General features: G+C 38.5%; 1 protein-coding gene across 9 annotated transcripts in view; it reads right to left on the bottom strand.

Moving 5' to 3' along the window:
• Positions 1 to 9,130, bottom strand: part of TMEM260 (transmembrane protein 260) — a 72,808-nt gene extending 63,678 nt beyond the window's left edge. For all 9 annotated transcript variants that reach the window (XR_010150951.1, XR_010150954.1, XR_010150952.1 and 6 more), the window contains exons 1-3: positions 8,815 to 9,130; positions 3,869 to 3,900; positions 2,989 to 3,140 (exon numbers count right to left, since the gene is read on the bottom strand). Coding sequence is in view for 3 of the 9 variants with exons in the window: in XM_009427851.5 (XP_009426126.1) it covers positions 2,989 to 3,140; positions 3,869 to 3,900; positions 8,815 to 8,974 (344 nt within the window). In the remaining 6 variants the exon portion in view is untranslated. The remainder of the gene's footprint in view (positions 1 to 2,988; positions 3,141 to 3,868; positions 3,901 to 8,814) is intronic.
• Positions 9,131 to 16,244: the final 7,114 nt, after the last annotated feature.

Genomic DNA, 16,244 nt, shown 5'->3' with positions numbered 1-16,244 from the left:
TCATTTACTTTAATAGCCTTAAAAAAGAAAACCCCAGTTCCCAGAAACCACTAACTATATTACAGCCTTAGAAACACAGATGTACACATTAATAAAATGAATACTATTTCATATAAATGAAATGTACTAGATTAAACTCCCCTAACATAATGCATGCTTAAAAATACTCCTTAAGGGGACAATACATAAATAAATCCTTACAGAAACAACTGCCACAATCTTACTATTTTTAATTCAATAAACTACAGTGACACGGCTTTCAATGTGCTGTTTTACTCATATGCTTTCTACATTAGAGCAAAGCAAATATAAATGAGTTCTTGCCAACCATTAGGAAAGATTGACAAAAAAATGCAGTGTTAATGACATCTTACAGCTTTTAAAAGCAAGAGAAAGATGCAAGAAAAGCAAAAATTACATAGTAATTGGAAACAACGAATAAATTGGTCTTTCAATCTAAGTCATGTTTACTGAAAAAAATGGAGCTTTTTACATCAACACATTTAAACATAAATTTGCTTTTGAAATAAAATCTTTGTTTAAAAGGTACAGAAGGTCTTTATGTCCACCCCAAGAGCTAAATATAGTGAATGCTATGTGAACAATTACCTGAAAAAAACCTAAACCTGTTAAAAGAATTAATTTACTGCACACCAGTCAGCACTAATCCTACGTGTACAGTAATGGTCTCTTAAGTGATGGGGGAAAGAAAGAATCAACTGTTTCCTGGATCAAAACCCTTCAATATTCAACAACGAAATGGAATGATGATTTGGTTTGTAAATGAATAAAGTAGTGAAACGTCTCCTAAACAAATTCTGATAAGGGAGTCAACCTGCAAAGAAACACATTTATTGTACACTGGAACAGGAAAAAGCCATCACTGTAATGGTTGTACAAAAACTGTGTCCTGCTGTTGGGTTTATATTCACAGAAGAAAGGTTTTAAAGGTTAAGTTCAGGTCATACAACAAATGAAATTGTAACAAGCCAGCTGACATTGTATAATGTCTTCTTCCACTCAATCAATAGGCTACTGTTAGTCCTATTACCATAGAGATGGCTTCTCCTTTTTAAAGGGTGTCTATTGTTTGACAAAACAGATTTGCCACTTGAACTAGGTTATTCCCAAAGGACGTGTACCTTGTCAATTATTTGTATTCAAAATAATGAAGTATTTTCATATTAAAATTATGTAAGAGATAATATTGTTAGATCCCTTTTCTGAAAGAAAGCAACTTTTCCAAAGCACATACTATATTATTAAAACTACTCAAATACCTAATTTAGTCATATTAAGAGACTGAATTTAAAGCACATGTCAGCAAGTATAAAATATATCATTAGCCATGCATATTAAAAGAAAAGCGTTATAGGCTAGTATGCTAATCTAAACCATTATAATTAATCATAATAATTAATAAAAGCTATTTTTAAAGAAAAGTACTGTCCAGAGCTATCCAGATTCTGTAAATTTTTAAGATTTTTATTTACGATTCTTACAGTGGTTCTCATATGGAATGGTATCAACAATTAATAATGTTGAAAAACATGGAAAAGTTTTAGAAAATGAATCCCTTTACTTGCACAAAGAGCTATTTATAGCTACATAACATTTAAATATATGTCTATGTTACATAAATGATCTAAAATACAGACTATCAAAATGAATATATTAGTCTTCTTTAAATGTTTTTTTCTAAAGTATCTTGTGAAAATTAATAATATACTCATTCAATACAGAACAAGGAAGTTCCCGTTCAACCTAGATATTTAAAAACAAAAAACACTTTTTCTCTCAGTGGAAATACTGACAGATTATTAATTACAAAAGACTCAGAAGGAACAATTCTAATAAAAATTATCCTAACCATTGAGAAAAAGAAAAATATTAATAGTACTAATGAATCTAAGCAGAAACATTAAATATTTCATAAAGACTAAAATAACAAATTTAATAATATAACAATTTGGGAAAAGATCAACAGTTACAATACTTGAATCTGAAAGTTTTTTCACATACAGATCAAAAGTAAACTTCAGAGTTATAATTATACTAACTCTTATCTTTCTATAAATAATTAAAAGAGAATTTAGAATTTGGCTAAAGGGCAGTATTATGACTTTAACACAAATAAAAATATTGGTCTCCAAAAAAGACATTTGAAATTGTACCTATTCAAATTATATTTACCTACAGAAATCATTTGTTTTATAGTAAGACATGCAAAAGTTTTTAGAAGAAGTGTTTTAATTTGGTTTTTCCTTTTGCAGAAAGTGTAATTTGTATTTTTCACTATAATCCTCTTAGGTATAGGATGCACTGAGTTAAGAATGAAGGAGACAGAACATCAAAGACAAATGGGTTACCAGCATTCTAAACTAATGACCAATGTTTTAAAAGCAGGGTAGCCTTCCAACCTAAGAAAGTCTTCTATCAATGAATTACTTGGGATCTAATTTGCCTACCTTTACTACAGCCATAACGGAGCAGAGTGAAACCTTACTAAAACCACATCCCAAATTGATTTCCTTAGTTAATATCCTTATTTCAGAAAGTATACAACATGTTCATATTTAGAATACAATATAATTAGATATTAGCCCTGGACCTGATAGGCAGCTGCTCGTCAGCAATACTGTGAGTAATTAAATGATATTTACCATTTACCAAAAGATGAACCTCATACTGTTGAATTAAACTGGCCCATCTGCATCTTCATAAAATGACAAACCTCATTAGTTCTGCCTAATCAGAGAACTGTGATAATGAACTGGTGACACCTTCGCTCCATTGTACGAAACAAAACCAACTGTGTAATCATTTGAGGGGTCAAATGCATATGAAAGTATTATAAATTAAGAAAGTGAAATCACATGTGTTAGGGAAACCAAGCAACAAAAGATTTTTTTAATGTATGTACTTGAGCCATAAGAAATCTACATCTCCAACTGCTCAAAATTAATTTTAACTAATCAACTACTTTACCTGAAAACGGTGAAAAAAAGTAATGATGCAGCTACTGCTCCAAATAAGCCACAAAGAAGATTGACGCGGTAGGCAATTGAACCAAAAGGAAACAGTGTAATTGCCAGTTTAGCCACCAGCGTGAACAAAGGATATCCAGGAGGATGGGCAACCTACGGAAAAATTAGCAACAGTTAGAAGGTTTTCATCTAGGAAAGGAAGAGTCCCACAGGCCTTAATTGAAAAGTAGCCCTTTTCTCAAGCAACTATAAAGATTAGGCACCAATGACTAAATGTTTGAATAGTGGTTTTCTATTGTAATCCTCTTGAGGCAATACAAATAAATATTTTCTTTAGTGGATTTGGCAGCGTCTATCACATGGTGCGTCACCCAGAGAAAGGGTGACATATTTCATTGTCAGTTCTTAAGCAGTTTGTTCTCTGGGTTCACAGTACATTAGGGTCATTTAAAAGGCTATTGAAAAAAAGCAGGTTCTGAAATATTGTATTGGTTAGAAAGTTGAAAGACCACACTGCTATCGGATTACCACCATGCTGACAGTCGTAAGGTCTTGCCTAAAGGGATCATGCACCATAATAAAGTTTATTAAATAATAAACTTATTAAAACTGTTAACCCGATTTATTTTATTCTCCACAGCTTATACAAAATTTGGGGTGATAATAAGGCAGCTACTGTATATATAGTAAAGGCTTTGCTTTATAATTTAGTTTAATTGGATTTAAAACTTAAAGTAAATTGTCACGTACTGTACTTATAAGTTACTAAAAACTGGGGTTTGAAAATAAATTAATCTACTTTACTCCATGCTTAATTAAACTTTCTTAATTCCTAAAACTGTTAATGAGAGCATTGATTAAACAATAAAACTAATACTTACTCCAAGCTCATGTGCGGCTGTGATCAGTTCCCCTGTGAAAAAATAATGTAAAACCAATAATTACTATTAGAGAATGACACTCCTCCAAAGTTTTCAAAATCCAAATGCTTGCATTGGGGTTTTGCATTAATTTGACTGGATAAAACTGTAAATCTGTAGAGATTTAACAGCATGAAATAGTCTAAGAATATTTTCTCCTTTAGGTCTTATTGAACAAACTATCTTTGATAGTCTTTAAGAAGTGGTCAGTGGAAATATAGGTACATTCTGGTCTTTAAAAAATGCTTATTTTCCCTCTTGAAAGTTGTATCCACTTGCAAATATACAAATACTGTAGGAGCATTAGTGTAATATGCTTTATTATCCCTCAAGAAATTAGCACGAAAGTCTATAAAGATGCAACCTTATAGTAAGGTAAAATGTGCAGACATCTGAGGTTTGGACACTCCATAAAATGTCCCATACTACCCTAAAACTGGCATTTGGGTATCTTCTCCACATTAATTGCACTGGATATCTTTAAATGATTTCCAAGTGTTTATTAACTCCAGGTTATTTCGGTAAGGTTCACTGTAAGACATTTTTTCAAACCATTAAATAATATTCTTTACATAGTCCTTTATAGTTCCTCACCATTAGTGACTATTTCTAAAATTATGATGCAGTAATTTGATGCCTGTTTGTTAACCTTTTACGTATTCAGAGCACAGGGACTATTTCTGACTCATCCCTGTACATTGTAGTACCGTCCAATGTAAGGAATCAATATTGACTCATGAAAGTTACTAGTACCTGTTGGGAAATGTACTACTGTCCACTTCCTATCCTTTCATAGATAGCAATACTCTGCATTTAATTTCTGTCCCAGCTACAATTTAGACCTTTACTCTCTCTGGCCTGGACTATGGCAACAGACTTGACCAATCCTACTTCAATTCATCTTCATACTGAAATCACTTATAATCAACACCTGCCTTCCCCCATGCCCCTAAACACATACACACACACACACACACACACACACACACACAAGGCTGGATTGCATCCCTAGTCTAAAATTTCTCAATGGCTGCTCTCTGCTTACTGAATGAAGTTCAGATTCCTCAGCATGACATTCAAGCTTTCTATGGTTTCAAGGTCCCTTTTCTAGGCTTATATCCATGAAACCTATGTTCCCTCCAGTCAAATCTTATTACCCACTGTTTCTCTGGAGTGGTCCTCTTTTGCACCTCTTCTCACTCATTTTCTCACCCTGGAATATTTTCCCTAGCATTCTCCCCCTAAATCCTTCAAGGCCAAGTTCAATTGCCACCTTCTCGGTAACCTTTCCTTAGACACCTGCTTCCCCAGCCTCCCCATCAGAATTAATCACTTCTTCCTCCTCCATAGAACCTGCTTGAGTCTATTTAGCACTTTAGATGGCCTTATATTCTGGTTGGTTTTCATTTCTCTCTCCCACTAAGTTTAAAAACATTATCCTATCCATTTCACGATCGTGCCAGGATACCACCACCTCTCCCCTCTGGCCACACACAAAGCATCAATTCAAGCCATACACACAGAGGTTAACAAAGAGACACATCACATTGTCATCCTTGCTACTAAGACACCCCAGTCTTAGGTGACTGCATCACGGAAGCCTTATAAGGGCACCTGAAGACAGATTAAGTCAATTACTTAAGGACATTTGTTAAGAGATATTCAAGAGCACCTGAGAAACCAGCACATTTTGTATCCTAAATGCTTCTTTTTAAATAGTTTATGGTCTCACAATGTCTCAAACAACTGTTCCCTTTGTTAACTACTGTAAAGGATATGATTTTATAGTTTACTCCATAATGGATTAGCTCTTAAGTCTTTAGCTCCAAACTATTTTCGATTTTTTTGTTCTTGTAATCTTTTTGTAACGAAGCCACCATAAATTCAAAATTTCAAAGGTCAATATTCATTCTCCTCCATTTAAAATGTATTCAGAATTACATTTAACATTAAGAAAAATAGGCTGTTTTTCTCTAACTTCTTTTTACCATGGAAAAGTCAGTGTGCTGTTATTATTTGCCAGACTTCTGCTGCTATAAAGATAAATCTGGAATGTGACAAACTTTCATCAATTCTTATCAAATGTTAAACTAAAATCGAAATAGAAAAGATGTCCCCATTCAACGCCTCTAAATGTAACCTTGATAAAGATCTAAAGGGAAATACTACTCTTAAATTGATTGTGATAAAGAAAAGAGGAAGGGAATAGTAAAAAAACCTCGAGCTTCCCGAGTCTTGGCTTTCTCCCAACCCTTTACATGAAAGGTTCCTCAGAGTTGTGTCTACCTGCATCAGAATTAACCTGCTTTTTAAAAATGAAGATTCCTTGCCCACACCTCCAAATTCCATAATCTACTAAGACCCACTGGCACTGGGGGCTCAAGTTTCCCAGGTAATTCTGAAGTACGTTCCTGTCTGAGAACCACGGCTTTGTTGTCTGCAATACAAACTAATGGCAAGCCCAGAGTTGTCAGCAGATGCTTAACCTTTACAAAAACCAGCTCCCTTTATATCATACTTCTCAATATTAATTAGACTAGACTGTCACACATCTGTTAAAGACAGTATCTTTGAAATAAACTCATGTACAAACTAATTTAGTGAAGGCCAGATTCCTACCCCCTCCCCGAAAAGCACCACAAGCACCCTGCCCATAAATGAACTATGTGTGCCAAGTGGTACAAAAAATAATTTTGGCAAGACCACACAATGTGATGAATCTATGGAGTAAAATGTAAGACTTATCAGGAAGGAGAATACATGCTTTATACTGGTTTTGAGATGTGTTCTGTTTATTGATAAAAATATAATTCATAAACATTCAAGAATAGTGCATTCAACATGTAAACACAATTATCAAATATACGATAAAGCAAATTTTCCATATTGGCATATACTTGGAAAACAGTTTATCATTCCCAAAAATGAACATAAAAATATTAGAAGCAACCACTATTTAACATCAAACCAAACAAAATTAAAGCACCTAAAGTTTGGTAACTCAAGGTGAGTACACAACTTCATTCTTTTGGGAAAAAATAAAATACAGTATTAATAAAGGCAAGGCAATAATCATGATTTTAAATAAATTTTAAACATCACTACATATGTGATGGTGGATTTAGAAAAGAATTTCATGAAATGTTTTGATGAAAAGTAGAGGTTAAGGGGGCATATTCTGAAGTCAATATACTTTTCCTGATTTCTCTATTCTGTGTGACTTTGGGCATAGCTTAGCCTTAGTTTTCTCATTTATAAAAGGAAAATAATAATTGCACCTACTTTTAAGGGTAGCTGGGAGGGTTAAAACAACAACCCATATAAAGCACTTGGAACAGTGCCTGGCACATAGTAAGTGCCCAACAAATGTCAGTTATTATAAATCTCACTCCCATCCTTCACACTCAACCAACCATAAGTAGCTGTCAATCTTTTTATTTTTTTACAAGTAACAGAACTACCTAACCTCTGAATAATGCTCTCCAGCACCAAAACTCTCACAACTATAAAGTTACTTCCATTATGAAATACCAATCTTGGTAACATGGTACAGAAACTCCCTACTACACGAATGAAACACTATCCCTACTTGTGCAACAGGACCTGAAAGAAGAAAGGTAACAATTTGAAGATGGAACATCAAGGATCTTCAATGTGGTAGGCAGCCCTAAATATGATCCCCACTAATCCCCAACTCCTGGTATTCTCACCTGTGTAATCCTTCCCCCTTGAATATGGGTTGGGTTTACTGATGAAGTTCCAGGAATAAAATGCAGAAGTGGTATATCACTTACAGTATTAGGTTACAAAGTGACAGAGGTGTCAGACAGAGAGGTGTCCTTCATCTTTTTCTTGACAGAAGTCAGTTAACTTATGGAGACCCACATAGCAAAGAACTAGATTGCGTTTCTCCCCAAATTGAGTCTTGAGAAGACCACAGCCCCATCGCACACCATGACAGCAACCTTGTTCTGAGTACGAGCATATCTAGCTTAAACAGCACCCAGATTCCTGATTTACAGAAACGGGAGACGATAAACGTTTGCTGTTTAAGCTGCTCAATTTGGGGATCACTGGTCAAGCAGCAAAAACTGCTTCTTCAGTCCATAGGTTCACCACCTGAAATTACAGCACTATTCTGACAAAATTACTGGCCATGATATGGCATTATTGAATCCAAAAACAAAACATGGATCTTGTTTCTTGCATCAAATACAAAACAATTAGTGTGATTTAAGGGCCAATGAGTCACGCTTTTCTTTTTCATAGAAACAGCCGCACCTGGCTTCCACCTTTTTAAGAGTTCTCCTGCAAATATTCTGCATGGCTAGTTCCTTCTCAATATTCAGCTTTCAACTAAAACACCACCTCGTCAGAGGTCTTTCCTGAATAGTCATTCGGAAGGACCCACTACTTACCCCCACTCTCAATCATATTTCCCTCCTACTGTCTCCATAACTTATCACCAGTGAATATGCTGTTTATTCATTAACTTGTGTATTGTCTAACCGCACTGGAACACTAGCAATTATCTGTTCGCCACTACTGTTCTTTTGTTTGAAACATAATAAGGACTCCGTGACTAATATCTGTGGACTAAAAAAGACTGAAAGTAAATACTCAGGACCAGGATAAAAGATCTGGGGAAGTGGAGAGGTCGATAAGCCCCACCAGGCGAAATCAACAATACGCCCCATCTCGAAAGCCTGAGAACTAAAGAAACCACAACGACCGGAATGGAAACAGAAGTGGGCTCTGGAACACACAATAGTGCGCTGTGCACAGGCGGGTGGATGGAGGCCCAGAGCTGACCACACCGAATGCCAAGAGCAGGGGCCAGACGCAGACCATGCCCGTTCTGGGACCAGGGGAGAGGGACAGAAGGGGCAACCCTGCGAGTACTTTACCGGAGTCTCCCCCCGGTACCGAAGGGGGCAGGGTGAAGGTGAACACTGCGGCCACGGCGGCGAACACCGCCACGCCGCCGCGGATGCCTCCGGAGCGCCGCAGCCCCACTCGGACTGCCCGCCCCCGGGCCTGGCCCCTGCCGTCGCCATGGGGACTCATGGGCCAGTGGCGACCGAGGGAGGAGGACACGGCCGGCCCGAGGACACGGCCGGCCCAAGAACCCGGTGCGACACGGAGCTCCCCTGCCTAGAGACGAGCGCAGCTTATGCGGCGGCCACGGCGGCTTCCGGGTCGAGCCTCCGCGGGTTGGACCGCACCTTTCTCCGCCTGAGCGCGGGGAGGAGAAAAATGCCAGGCCTCCCTTGAGCCAGGCCCTGCGAGTTTTCCCGCAGTGCACCACGCATTGGCGTTCACCTACTTATAATGTGATTTAAGGTTCCTAATCACCAGGAGAGCATTCCCTTTAAAAAGCAAGCCCGGCCACAGGCCTACCGTCTCCATGGCTATTCCCCCCTTTTATACTGACTTGGTTGGGTCTGACAGAGACCAAAGCAGCGTCGAAAACCGCGAGCGAGGAAGGGCTGCTCCTGCCCCCTACGGTGCGGGGTGGAACTGCACAAAAGGGCCACGATCAGCCAGGAGCCCCTACCTGTGCTAAGAAAAAAAAAGGGTGGTGTATTTACCGTATGTGCAAAGTAAGCCAATAAATACATTAATCGCAATTATGTATTTATTACGATTTACTACGTTACTATGACTAATTACAATAAGTCTGTGTGCTACTTATTAAATCACTGAGTAATTTTTAGAGAGATTAGAATATGCTAGTGCGTCTTTTTTTTTTTTTCCATTCCATAGCATAATGAAAACTCTGTAGATGAGTCGGGAAATTTGAGTTCCTGTATTCATGCAGATAACTCAAACCATGATAAAGGTGTCTCCTAGTTTAATGAAGAGGAGTGTTTTGCTGGAGCTTTCAACACAGCAAAGTGGAAAATGAAATTGAATCACCATATTTTTCAATGAGCTGTAACACAGAAAAAAGAATCGGAGCTGTTAAATAAGGACAACCACATAACAGCGCAGTTAAGCTTTTTAAGCTTATGTTTTATTATTAAAGCAATTATCCTGGAGTGGGAGGGGAGGAGAGCAACCCCCATAAAATGTATCTCAAAGACACACTGAAAACCAGTGACAATCTCAAACGTGTTAGGCGCAATTTGATAGAGACACAGTGACTAAACTATAGAGTAACATATACCTACCTTGACGGTCATGGGGCCAGCGCACCTTAGTCTTTTCCAGGTACTTATACAATTTCCAGCCTTTTCCAGGTAATTTCTCAGCTGTACTGTGAGTTCCTGGAGGAGAGGGGCTGTGTGGTAGAGTGCTTCTAAAATGGCTTCCCAGATATCCCTGCCTCCTCACTCACTTCCTGTATAAGCTGCTCCCCTTATGTGTGAGCTTAACCTAAGGATTGGCTTCTATCAATACAATAAGGCAAAAGTGATGGATGTCACTTTCAAGATTGGGTTATGAAAGACTAACTTTCATCTTGCTGGCACTCCCTCTTGTCCTCTCACTTGTTCTCTCTGATGAAGCCACTTACCATGGTGTAGGCTGCCGTGTGGAAAGGTCCACATGGGAAGAAACTGAGAGCCACCTCTAGCCAACAGCTGGCAAGAAACTGAGACCCTCAGTCCAACAACCTTAGAGGAACTGAATCTAGGCAACACTATGTGAGGGAGCTAGGAAGTGGATCCTTCCCCCACATAAGCCTTGAGATAACTATAACTCCTGTCAAGACTTGGATTGCAGCCTGTGGATGACCCTGAAGCAGAGGACCTAACTAAGCCTCATCCAGACTGCTGTCCTACAGAAACCGCGAGATAATAAATGTTGTTTTAAGTTGATAAATGCAGGCTAGTTTGTTAGTTATCAGCAATAGATAACTAAGATAGGCTGTCTTCTATTTCTTTGCTGAAAGAACATGCCAATGAGTAACCTTGACTGGGTCAAGCCTATACTTCTTTCCCTTTTTATGCATTTCACTTTTGCTCATGAGTTTTATTTAAAATTTTTTATTTTGGAGGGGAATAATTCTTTGTCCATGTTTGGGAGGTAGAGATCAGTGCTGGAAGTACAAATTTAGGAGTTGCTCGTGTAAGGATGATATAAATGACTAACTTGATAAGGGGATAGTGTAGAGAGAACAAGGTTGAGGTCTAATGTCAGCCCATATTCTCATTTAGGGAATGGCTGGAGAAGGGGAGAGAACAGCGTAAGAGAATGAGGCATCACCAGAAGCTAAAGAAGAAAAGTTGATGAAGTACATGTGGTCAGGATGTTACAGAGAGGTAAAGGACAATGAAGAGAGGCACGTCTAGATTTTGTGAAGCTCAAGTGTATAAAACTTGGAGAATTATATGTAAGTAAACTGATATAAAACTGCAGATACAGAATTAGGCACAAGATATTGGAAGACGCCTGGGCTAGAGAGGAACTGTGAGGCCTAAGCTTCATTAGCTTCATGGTTGTTTTCCTTTGAAGATTAAGAACTTCCAGTTCTCTGTTTGTGTCTGACTCTACCTCTCAGTAAGCATCTGACTATTCCTTCCTCCCCGGAAGTATTTTCTTTTCTGGCCTTCATTGGTAGCACACTCTTTGGTTTTCCTTTTATCAATGGCCTCCCTGCCCTGGCTCTGCTTCTGTCGGTCCCCCAAATGCTGGAGTATTCCTGGGCTGTTCTAGACTTTTCTCTCTTTCTGTCTTCTTTCCCGAGATGATCATATTGAAGCTTTAAAGGGCAACTATGGGGCAATATTTCTCAAAATTAGACCTCCTCTGCTTCTCTTTTTTAGCGACTGATTATTTTAAAAAACCCAACTGCCCCCGACCTCTCCATTTCTATGTCTAAATAGCCTGTCAAACCTGATGGAGTTTGTCTAATTTCCACCGTATTTAAAATGATGCCTGGCACAAAATTGGTGCTAAACAAATATTTATGTAATAAATGAATACATGAACAATCAGAGATCATTGGCATATCCGTTAGGGATTGCATTTAGCTACTAGTGACAGATCCTGCTACAGTGTCTTAAACATTAAAACAATCATTCTCTTATATAAAAGAACTCAGAAGTCTATAGGAAGTCAGTCTACCACTGGCTTGGCAACTCCCTGATTCCACTAGGGACAAAGCTGAAGTCCTCATATCTTTCTGCACCATCCCACTCAGCTCACATTCTCAAGGTCATCTACTGATCCAAGGTGGTTGCTAATGCTCCAGACATTACATCTGTTCTTGAGGAAGAAAAAGAAAGGATGGGAAGAGAAAGGCCTGCTCCAGCTTTTTTTAAAAAGCACTATTTTTTTAAATGCTATTCCACAATTTTGCTATATCTAATTGGCCAAAATTGAATAACAGGTCACTCCTAGGGGCAAAGGATGCTGCGAAATGGACTTTTCAGCTGGACAGTTTGCCTAGAATTCTATTACAAAGGAAGAAGGGGAGAATGGATACTGAGGGGCAACTAGCAGGCTCTGCATGGTTGGATTTGGTGACCTGGAGGTATTTGAACCTTGAAAGTTCAAGAGGTCAGCTTCAGTAGAGTAGTATCTACGGAAACAAGGTACTAGTGGGCTAAGAAGTGAGCAAATGGAAGACGTGAAAATAAAATACATTTGCAAAAAGTTTGGCAGTGAAGGGAAAGAGAGAAATAGCATGAAAATTCACAGGGATCGAAGTGTCAAATGAAGATTTTTGAATGTCTTGTTTTGTTTGTAACTCAAGGGAGTATTTGGAGAGAGATAGTGATGAAGTAAAGACGTACAGGTTATTGGAGAGGATGGGACTGAGGAGGACAGAAGAGAAGGGTTGAAGATAGAAAATGTTAGAGATGAAGAGAGAGACCTCATGATGTCTCTCTTTACACATGATGTGTAAACATGCGATGGTTGGACTTGATCCTGAGACAGACCAATAAGACATCTAAGGAGTATTGATGTATTGTTTGTGCTCTACATCATTCTATGATGGCTTAGAGTTAGCCACTATAATACAAACCATAAAGCAGAAAAATATGTAAATAATTTGGGATTCATGCAGAGAAACAGAACTAGTAGGAGATATGTATGATACAATTTATTGCAAGGAATTGTATAATGTAATTTTGAGGGCTGGCTAAGTAACTCTGAAGCCCATAGCACAGGCCATCAGGAAGGGAAGACTGGAACTCCTGGGCATGGCAGAAATCTGTTGTCCACAGGTGGAAGTTTTTCTTCATCAGGGGACCCATATCCCTGCTCTTAAGGCCTTTCCACTGATTGAATCAGGCCTACCAGATTAACTATGATAATCTCAAGGTTTTGAAGACAAATGAGGCTGGGCATGGTGGCTCATGGCTGTAAACCCAGCACTTTGGGAGGCTAAGGTGGGAGAATCACTTGAGGCCAGGAGTTCGAGACCAGCCTGGCCAACATGGCGAAACCCCATCAATACTAAAAATACAAAAAAAAAAAAAAAGCCAGGTGTGGTGGTGTTTACCTGTAATTCCCGCTACCCAAAAGGCTGAGGCACGAGAATCGCTTGAAACTGGGAGGCAGAGGCTGCAGTAAGCCAAGATCGTGCCACTGCACTCCAGCCTGGGTGACAGAGCAAGACTCTGCTTGGAGAAAAAAAAAAAAGTCAACTAATTATGAACTTTAGTCATATCTACAAAATACCATCACAGCAACACCAAGATTCGTGTTTGATTGAAAAACTGAGGAATGTAGCCAAGCCAAGTTGACACATTCAAAGAACATCACAGAGGCCAGGGAACACTCAATTAGATGTAGAACATCAGATTGACGGAAAGTAAATACATAGATCCATGGCCCTATGGTACCCTAAATTTGGCTCTGGGAGTCTTCCTGGGATTTATGGCCAGCATCTAGCTTCTGTTGAAACCAAGGAAATGGCTCCTCATTATTGCTGAGCAGAGCTGGACATTCCACCTACCTGCCGGGCCTCTACTGCTGCCTCCCTGCTGCGAGGTAAAGGAGTCCTCGTCACTATTCCACTTGTGGTTTCCACTAGCACCACATGGTTATGGGGGTATGGAGATGGCCTCCTTTTCCTTGGACAGTGGTGAAAGTCCTGACTCTCACTAGGCTGCCTCTGATACTACCCCAGAAGGGAGGGAGAGGGGGACCTCATTCTTTTTGGGCAGGGGTGGAAGTCTAAGATCCCCACGTGGTCTCCACTGCCACCATGGAGAAGAGGGGTCTCATTACCACCCAACCAGAATGAAAGTTCTGGCTTCTTCCTTTGCCTTCTTTGACATGACCCTGGTGGCATGTGGAGGCACCTGGAGAGGGTAGAAGTCTAGGCTGCCCACTCAGCCTTCCTCATGGTTTATTCTTTGGTTTTGGCTACAGTAGAGTGATTGTTTTCTAAATGTATCTGTCTTGCCCTTTTCTTGGTCTTTTAGCTAGAGGGACGAGGCTTTTTGTTGGGGCTTTTTTTTTTTTTTTTTTCTTGGCCCATTGGCATCTCTGGGTTGCTAGCTTCTTTAGCAACCAATCTGTGATATAAGGGGGAAAAAGAAGTCCAGGGACCTCACCACTCTGTTGTTCTTCAGATTTCAGAGCTCCTGCCTCAACTGCCTTTTTTTCTTCACATTTTGAAGTCTCATTATCTTTGTTTTATATATAATGTCCAGTGTGTTTAGTTGTACTTAGCAGAAGAATTCAAAAAAATACCTATTTCAACTTTCTGAAAGCAAAAGTCACTCCTCTTTGTTTTATTCTGAGCATTCAGAGTAGCTTCGCAGACATTAATGCACTGAAATTCACCTACAAATTACAATTTAGATGTCTAATTCCTCCAAACCCCACTTGATATAAAGTCAATGTCTTAATATTTCTAATATCAGCGAAATTTAAGGTTAGCAACTTTAGACTAGAAATTGGATGCCTAGAATACCATCCGGTAATCCATCTACAATAGGAAAAATGCAAGAGATACAAATATCCCTGACAAATGCCTCAGAATAGTAATTTTAAACATATAAATGTATTAGTAACCAAAGGAATTTGAAATAAAAATAAACAAACGCCATTTCCACCTTTCCAATTGTCAAAGGTATTTAATAGATATGGGGGATTGGTGATAAGGGAATTTGGTATAATATTTTAGAGGTCAATTTATCTATGTGTATCAAAAATTTGTAAAGATATTCATATAATTTGACCTAGAATTAATTGTAAGTAAATATTCATATACATCTTTAACTTTACTAGTAATCAGAGAAATACAAATGAAAACCACAATGAGATACTACACACCTACTAGGTTTGCAAAAATTGAAGTCTAACTATATATGATGTTGGCAAGTGTTTGGAGCAATAGAAATGTTACCAGGAGTATAACCACTTGGAAACCACTTCCAACCACTTGGAAAACAGACATTTCTAGTAGAGTCAAAGGTGTTTAGAGTCTGCCACTCAGTAATTCCACTCCAGGTTTACACCCAGAGAAGCCAGGAGACATGTACAACATGTCCATAGCAGTGTTGTTCATAATAGCCCCCATACAGGAATAGCCTCAAACATCTATCAGTGGCAGAATAGAGAAATAAATCCTCTCATATTCATACAATAAATAGTATACAACAAAGAGAATGAACAAACTATAGCTAGCTACCATGGAACAATCTGGATGATTCTCATAAACAAAATATTGGGCAAAAGGAACAAGTTATGATAGAACACATGTGGAATGACTGTAGTTATTTATTTACTTATTTATTTGTCTATTTATATATTTTTGAGATGGAGTTTCACTCTTGTTCCCCAGACTGGAGTGCAATGGCATGGTCTAGGCTCACTGCAACCTCCATCTCCTGGGTTTAAGTGATTCTCCTGCCTCAGCCTCCCAAGTAGCTGGGATTACAGGTGTGTGCCACAACACCCGGCTAATTTTTTGTATTTTTAGTACAGACAGGGTTTCACCATGTTGGCCAGGCTGATCTCGAACTCCTGACCTCAGGTGATCCACCTGCCTTGGCCTCCCAAAGTGCTGGGATTACAGGTGTGAGCCATAGTGAAACTAAACTATATTGTTTAGATATACATTGTGTATATATAATATTATATATGCTATATATGCACAATATATCTAAACAATAGGTATTCATTGAAAAATTGTATACGGTATCATATATCTCTCTATATATATCTCCATAGGGTTTAAAACTATAAAGAAAATAAAATCAAGATTGCAGGTGTTGGGTTAATGGTACCTCTGCAGGTAAGTAAGTGGGAACTATGATCGGAGAGGGGTACATATGGGCTTTGACGTACTGTCGATATTTCTGTTCTTGATTTGAGTGGTGGTCACATGGGTGTATTCTTTATAATTATTCTTTAAACCATTTAAGAATGC

The sequence above is a fragment of the Pan troglodytes genome, chromosome 15, assembly GCF_028858775.2.
Source record: "Pan troglodytes isolate AG18354 chromosome 15, NHGRI_mPanTro3-v2.0_pri, whole genome shotgun sequence".
NCBI lineage: Eukaryota > Metazoa > Chordata > Mammalia > Primates > Hominidae > Pan > Pan troglodytes.
The sequence above is the reverse complement of the archived record's forward strand: the minus strand, read 5'-3'. Positions and strand labels throughout refer to the sequence as shown.